Raw genomic sequence first — 7,160 nt, 5'->3', positions numbered from 1 at the left:
CAGTGTCACCCCCAGGTGTCCCCTCCCCATCAGACCCCCAGTTTCTCCCTCCCAGAACGTCCTCCTGTTCACCTCGAGGTCGTACCTCAAATGTCCCTTCCCAAACCCCGGCTAAGGCGCCCCTGCCCAGGGCTGCACGCTGTCTTCAGGGCACTGACTGCAGTACACGTGCAGTGCATTTGTGCAGTGTCTGCACCCTGGGGGGAGGGGGTCCACGCAGCCCAGCAAACACCCGGGTACAGCCCAGTGACAGTGGACGCATGCCAAGGAGCTGGGACAGGTGCTGTGACATCAGCTCCAGGGACTGGCAAGGGAGGGAGGGGGCAGAGCCCTCCCGACTGACACACACCATGATGTCACAGGCCCCGCCCATCTTGGGGGGGCAGACCCCACACTCCGAGGTTTTCAGGTTGAGTTGAGTGACGTCCCTCCTGCCCCACTCCCCACCCCAGCCCCCGAGGTCTCACGCTTCCCTTTACCCCTTTACCGAAACACCAGCTCCCTTTTCTGCCCCCGCCAAGCGGGGGCTGTCAGTGCTGGGGAGGGAGGCGGGACCAGGGTGCACATGCCGGTCCTGAGGTGGTCACTGCCGGGGACCACCAGGCACTCCCCTCCCACTGCCTTCCCCACCTGCGTCCACCCACACAGCCTGCGGGCGTTCACACGTGTTCCTGGGCGAGCGTGGGCTCTGTGTGACATGCGATGTGCGTATGAGAGAGGGTGAAGGAGGCCCAAGACCTGCACGTCTGGGCCGCCTTCCCAGCCCCCCCTCTGCCAGGGGAACGTCCCTTCTGCTTTGATGCTTTCTACTCTATTCTTGGGGACCTCGCCCCACAGCTCCTGTTCTAACCTCAAGGACACAAACCCCCACGTCCTTCTCCCTTTTCAGGCCTCTGCTGGGCACGTGGCACCTCCATGCCCCAGCCCAGCCCAGCCCAGCCCTCCCAGGAGCCGCTGGGGCTGTGGTCCGACTTCTCGGTTCCCTTTCCAGGAGTTCTCCCGCTTCCACGAGGAGATCCTGCCCATGTTCGACCGGCTGCAGAACAACAGGAAGGAGTGGAAGACCCTGGCCGACGAGTACGAGGTGAAGGTGAAGGCCCTGGAGGAGGAGCAGAGGAAGGAGGCGGAGAGGACGGCGGCCAAAAAAGGTCTGCGCTCCACACCTGCCGCCGCCAAGACCACACAGCCGGGCCTCGGCCTGCGGGGGCGGGCACGAGGCAACAGAGTTCAACCCGGAGAAAAGCCAGCCTTCAGGAGGCCCTGTGGTCGGCGCACCAGGGCTCCTGGCTGCACAGGGCACAGGCGGCCACGTGGGGAGGCCCATCCCACAGGAACAGCCCTGCTGATTCAGCGTAGCTGGCGAGCACGGGGGCGCGCTTGGGGTCCTAGCCGGGGACTCAGGAGGGAAGTAACTGAATGTTACTTCCTCTATAAAAGGGAGGAAAGCCCCGCTGAAATATCGTGAACTCTTAACAGCTCCTCTGTTCCATAATCAATCAGCAGTGCCCTCTTAAGGACTCAGAAACTCTACCTACGCTCCCACGCCAGCTTCAGAGATAAACAGCAGACACATAGAAAATGACAGGAAGCGAGCTAGGAGTCAGCGCGCGGTGTCCTTCCCTGCGCTGCTGCACTTGTTCACCTTCACCCTGCATTGCGGGAGCGTGGCTCTATTGGAACCACTCAGCGCGCCCCCCAAATCAGAACCTGTGAGCTGCTGCCTAGGTTTTTGCTTGCGCTCTGGGACTTTTGTCGCCATTCCCTGAAATGTCCCGCGGGGGAGGGAACCAATAGAAACAAGCCAGCTTCAGAGGCCCAGGCTGGAGCGTCACCAAGGGCTAAACTAGTAACTGCCGGGCTAATCGGCTTGTCTCTGCCCTTCCTCCTGCAGGGTGTGTGGAGGGGAGGAGCTTGGCGCGCCCGTTTCTCACTCACCGCTCGCCATCCTGTCTTCTCTTGCAGCCGGCACAGAAGTTTGCAACGGCGGCCCGGCACCCCAGTCTTCCACCTGCTGCATCCTGTGAGCCGGTCAGCGGGCCCCCTGCCCCCTCACCCGACTGGGGCTGTGCCTCTAACCACTGGTACAAGAGCTTAAGAAGCCTGAGAAAACAGCTGAAGACCATTTTGGATATTTTCAATTTAAGGTTTGTGTGTTTACGAACCAAAGCCAACCATGAATGGTCTGAACGGTACAGCCCACCTTACACTCACCCACATCTTGGATGCACAGTAATCACCAAGATCTTCAAAAAGGGTCTGTAAACTGTGTGTCTAAAAGCACCAGGTGAATATATTCACTGTATGTGTATCTATGTATATATGGGTGGAGAAATGGATACATAGATGCCAATTCCCATCTGGTCTAGGAAGAAATGCATGCACAAAAATTGAGAATAAAATCAAAAGAAAACACACTGCCCTTTTTTTACTTGGTGGAGGACGCTCATTTGTGACCAACCACAAAATCCTGCCAGAAAGGTCCAGGCTGCGAGAACAGCAGTGATCAGACGTGAGCGATCCGTGCAAACATAATCTGTAACGAACGCTGCCCGGGAGCTGCTCTGGACCGCGCTGACGGACCAGCGCCGGTGGCCTGCCCAAGTCCTCCTGCACCACTGAGGTTTCCTTCATGGGAGCAACCATATGCCTCCAAGGACCTAATTAATGGTTCTGAGCCGGGAAGAAAAGCGAGTCAGACCCGAACGGGGCAATGCAAGACTCACGCTTGAAATGGGTCCTAAATTACCTGATAGAAATTAAGGACCTTTAGCTCATAACGTTAGCTCCAAAGCAAATGTTTCCAGATACTGGAAACTCTTCTTGGCTGCAGCCTTGGCCAGAACTGCAAGGCCAAACGAGTTGTTTTAAGGCCGGTTCAAGATGCTGCCCTCTGCCAGCACTCCCGGCGGGGGTGGGGGGTCGGGGGGGATGGACACGCCCCACAAAACCTTCAGCTCACAGTGGCACCTGGGGCTCCTCCAGGTTCCCGGGGGACCAGTGCCAGCTACCCGCCCACCTCAGGATACCCCAGGGCGTGTGAGCCATCACGCACTCCAGCCTCACCCTAACTGAAGACAGGGCTGTACGCCGCTTCTCGCCTCCTCACGTTTGCAGACGGGCTCATTTGACAAATAAACTGGGGCTCTAAGCCTAGGCAACCTGCTCCTGGCACAAAACTGGGAACAGCAACTTCTGACACCAGGCCTGGGGATGAAAGGCCACAGCCACCAGGGGTGGAGTCTGCCGTCTGCTCAGGCACAAAGGCCTAAGCCCCCTAAACACCTAGCTGCACCCCAGCCTGGTCCTCAGGAGGCCACATCCCCTCCCTGGGGTCAAGGGGAGAACGTGCAGGAGGGCGATGGAGATCCAGGTCCCAACCGTAAAGGCATCAGGCCATCTCCACCCCCACCATCTGCAAAGCCTGCCCCTCCCCTGCCCATCCAAGGGTCTGGGCCAGGCTCGGAGCACAGAAGACCGAGCAGTGCTCACAACGCCTGGCCAGCTGTGTCTCCGCTACAGACTGCATCCTTTGGCCTCCGCCACAGATACCCCGGAGCAGGCGATGGAGGTTCTGTGCATCCCGCCCGGTTTATGCACTGGTCACTGACTGGTTCTTCTGGAATCCCTCCCCACCCACACCCCACATAACCTGAGAAGGTAGGAACACAACTGCTGAATCTGAGTCCAGAAACCAAACAACCGAGGACAGTAAAGGGAAGTCAGAGAATCACACAGTACAGGAGGCTTTATTCATCCACACTGCTCCGGGGAAAGGCGGGCTCACTTTAATATGCTGTCCTCTTGGGCTGAAAGATTGGAAGGAAAACAGACGCGCCATTACACACTCGGGCCATCCAAAGGGCCCACTTTCGACGTTTGGCGTTAAACCACTCAGTATCTCACTCCGTGGTGGGCCTGGCTATGCTCTGCTGCACTCCCAGCCTGGGCCTTCCTCACCCCTGCCCGTCCTGACCGCAAGCTGCCGCCGCAGGCAGGGAGAGGTGAGCCTGGTTCTGGTCCTGGGGCCTCGCTGAGGGTGGCCGACAGTTCACGCCCAAGGCCTCACTAAAGGGAGTTAGCACCATGCACCCCCAACACCCACACCTGCTCTCCCTCCCACTCCCCCAAAAGAGGACCCAGGGGCCAGCAGGGACCAAGACAGCGGCCCTTCCCCTCCACTGTGGGGCTCATCTGGACCAGCAGCTGTTTCTGGAAATGCGGGTGGAGAGCAAATCCACGAGGTTCGGCAGCACGAGTACCTTCTGCCAGTTCTCTCTCAATGCGCCTCTGCTCATCCTGCTTCTTCTTCTCCTCGGCTGCTATCCTCCTCTCCTCCTCTGCCCGGGGTTTCAGGTAATCTGTTAAAGGAAAGGGAAAGGGAGGGATGATATCAGTGAACTTTTTCACCGACGCACTGAGTAAAAGGAATTCAGCGCACAAGCAAAGTCATCTTCAAGTGCACCGTGAACGCCAGACATACCTGTTTTACCTAGATACGCGTAAAGGCCTGACACTCACTCCTCAACACAGAGCCCCACCCGGAGGGCAGCTACAGGGTCCCCGCTGCCACCCCGGGCGTCTTGCCGCCCCTCACTCAGGTCTCTGTGCTGCAAGGGGCTGCCCGACCAAACTACACGCCTGCCGCGGCGGCGCTCAAGGGTCCAGCCCGCTCGGGTTTCTGGGTCTGGCGCCTCCCGCCCTGCCCCCTCTCCTGCCCGGCACCCGGGACCCCGCACCGTCGTCGAGAAGCCCCGTGACCGCCCCGTGGGCTGGGACGGCTTTATACGCCCGTGGTCACTCACCGTAGCGCTTGGCTCCGTAAACCACGCCGAGGAACAAGGCGGAGTAACGGCCGAGCTGCGGGGAAAGGGCGGTCAGGACCGGCGGAGCGGAACCGGGGTCCGGGGGCTTTCTCAGCCCGCGGGGGGTCCCGGGCGCGGGGGACGCGTGCGGGGAAGGGGGGGCTCGCACCCGCGGCGTCTGGGGCCGATGCGGGGGGCGGGGGAAAATCGCAGCCTCCGGGTCGGGGCGCGGGGGCGGGGTGAGAGAGGGGTGGTTGTCCTGCCGAGCGGAGGCCGGGCCGGAGGTCTCGAGCTCCGCGGAGTCGCTCAGCCTCGGGCCTACGCGGAGCCGAGCACCCGGCCCCGGCCGCGGCCGCGAAACCTGGTTCACCTTGATGAGCGGAGAGACCTGCACTGGCGGAACCATCTTGCCCGTGACCTTCGCGCCGGAAGCACAACGCGGACCGAGGAGGACGCTCCAAGGGCCCGGAAAACATTGGAGACGCAGAAGCTCACCCGGGTGGGCGCATGCGCCGTCAGCAGCCAGAAGGCGCCGGAGCCGCCCCCTGGCGGCCGGAGGGAGAACGGCGCGCGCACCCGTTCGCGGAGGGGTGACGTCACCAGGCGCGCGGCTCGCGACTGGCTCTGCATGCGCAGTGGCCCAGGCGGCACGTGCTTGTTCCCCAGAGCGGGTGCGACCCTTCCAGGCACTGACGTTTTCGGACCAGGTTGAGCACACATCGAGGCCCGCACACCACAGGTACAAATATTTGAAAAGTATAAGTCCACATTACAAAGTGCGAAATAGAGTTCTCGCTATCCTCCTTCCCTGGGCTGTCCCGCCCCGCCCACTGCTGCAGGGCGGCCCCAGCCACGCTGAGGCTAGTCCCGGTCCGCAGCAGCCCCAGGCCAGCCCAGAGGACAGCCCAGGAAGGGGCTAGAGGCTCTGGGCAGGGAATCCGGGGTCCGGGTACAAAATGTAACCTGAGTGCAGGCCGGCTCCCAGCAGAGAGGGGTGGCCGTGGCCGGCCCCTCTGGGCTCACAGAGAGGCCAGGCCGGCCATGTGGCCTCCGAGTCGCTTCCCAGGACCGCACTGCCTGGCGTACCCCCTCCTGCCACCCCCACCCCCGGTCCCAGACCCAGCCCCCCGGCAGAGCTAGAGTTTCCTCACCCTAGGAGCCTCTCCAGCAGAAGGGGGCTCAGGTCTTCCTGATAAGGCCACCCTAGCAGAACCTGCTCCCTGGGTCTCCCCGACTCCGGCCCTCAGGATCATGGAGCCCCAAGCTTCAAGGTTCACATCAGATAGGTCCTCGCTCACTTCTGCTGCCCTCTGTTGGGGAGGCAGGGGTTGCACTGGTGGGGTACTCTGGCCCCCTCAGAGGAGAAGACGGTCTCCCCCAGATCTGTGGTCAGCCCCAGCGAAGACACAGCTGACCAAGACCAGGTGTGCAAAGAGGCTGCCCAGAGATGGGCAGTGGTGGCCGGACAGCCTCCCAACTGAGCCTGCTGTGCTGACACACAGTTCCCATGGCAACGGGGCTTGGGGGTCTGGTGGTAGGACCACCCATGCCTTGGGCCCTGTGCTGCTCCAGGCATAAACTCCCGGAGAACCAGGGCTGGGGGCTCACAAGCATCCCTGCTCCACTGCTAGGGGAGATCACTTCCGATTCTAAAGAGAATAGAATGCAGGGACAAAAATTCCAGGGCACACAGAATGTGCTCAGTAAATCTGCACCAAGGGGAAGCCCCTTGGCAGCCACCAGGGGCCTGAGCAGACCCTGCTCCGTCTCCATTTGCTGGGGGGTCCTGGCTCTGGGCCTTCCACTGGGAAGCTAGTAAATCACCTGTGCTGTTTCCTGGGCTGGGAGTGGGAACACCAAGGTGGATCCTACAGGGCAGCTGGGCTCTTTTCTGAACCCTCTGAGGACTCCTGCCTGACACCCATCCTCTGTGGCCTCTGGGGGGCCTGGGGTAGGGGGAGGGCCTCTTGACCCACCCCTTCCCCACTCATTCCTTCCCAAGGAAGCTGTAGGCACACATTGACTCCACAAGGCACAAAGTAACCCTCCTCCACCGCCCACATGCTGTGTCATTGCTGAGCACCACCCCTCCACCTCCATCTTGCCCTGGAGCAGCCGGGCAGATGACCTCAGGTGGCAAATGTGTTTTCCCTTCCCTGGATTTTAAAATAAACCAGATTCCTCAGCAACTCATTTTTCCAGAATCAAAAATAAATTTCTCTGGGGCTGAAGGTGGGGCCAGAGTGCTGGTGGGGGGACCACATACCAGTAGCTTCCACGGTGCCGGGGGCAGGGGGGGAGTGGCGGCCAGCGGAGGGCACGCACAGGCCCAGGAACACACGCTTACGGAAACCGTCC

The 7,160-nt window shown here is 61.0% G+C and overlaps 2 protein-coding genes across 2 annotated transcripts in view; one reads left to right on the top strand and one right to left on the bottom strand.

Moving 5' to 3' along the window:
• The window catches only part of PDE6B (phosphodiesterase 6B), a 30,624-nt gene extending 28,600 nt beyond the window's left edge, over positions 1–2,024 (top strand). Inside the window, exons 20-21 of the mRNA XM_024745015.1 lie at positions 935–1,148; positions 1,963–2,024. Of these exons, the coding sequence (XP_024600783.1) occupies positions 935–1,148; positions 1,963–2,024 (276 nt within the window). The remainder of the gene's footprint in view (positions 1–934; positions 1,149–1,962) is intronic.
• Positions 2,025–3,719: 1,695 nt separating this feature from the next.
• On the bottom strand, positions 3,720–5,316 carry ATP5ME (ATP synthase membrane subunit e). The gene is made up of 4 exons (XM_024745017.1): positions 5,173–5,316; positions 4,803–4,857; positions 4,260–4,358; positions 3,720–3,806 (listed from the first exon to the last, which is right to left on the bottom strand). Exons 1-4 carry the CDS (start codon positions 5,206–5,208, stop codon positions 3,781–3,783), a joined length of 216 nt encoding a protein of 71 aa, XP_024600785.1. The 5' UTR covers positions 5,209–5,316; the 3' UTR covers positions 3,720–3,780.
• Positions 5,317–7,160: the final 1,844 nt, after the last annotated feature.

This window comes from Neophocaena asiaeorientalis, unplaced genomic scaffold, assembly GCF_003031525.2.
Source record: "Neophocaena asiaeorientalis asiaeorientalis breed wild unplaced genomic scaffold, Neophocaena_asiaeorientalis_V1.1 scaffold1211, whole genome shotgun sequence".
In the NCBI taxonomy this organism is placed as follows: domain Eukaryota; kingdom Metazoa; phylum Chordata; class Mammalia; order Artiodactyla; family Phocoenidae; genus Neophocaena; species Neophocaena asiaeorientalis.
The sequence above is the reverse complement of the archived record's forward strand: the minus strand, read 5'-3'. Positions and strand labels throughout refer to the sequence as shown.

Bases quoted from the DNA above. Each gene is read 5' to 3' on its own strand.
- ATP5ME (XM_024745017.1), bottom strand. From the start codon at position 5,208: ATGGTTCCGCCAGTGCAGGTCTCTCCGCTCATCAAG. The intron at 4,359-4,802 runs GTGAGTGACCAC...TTCCTTTAACAG, and splicing joins TTACGGAGCCAAGCGCTACG to ATTACCTGAAACCCCGGGCA. The intron at 3,807-4,259 runs GTACTCGTGCTG...CCAATCTTTCAG, and splicing joins TGAGAGAGAACTGGCAGAAG to CCCAAGAGGACAGCATATTA.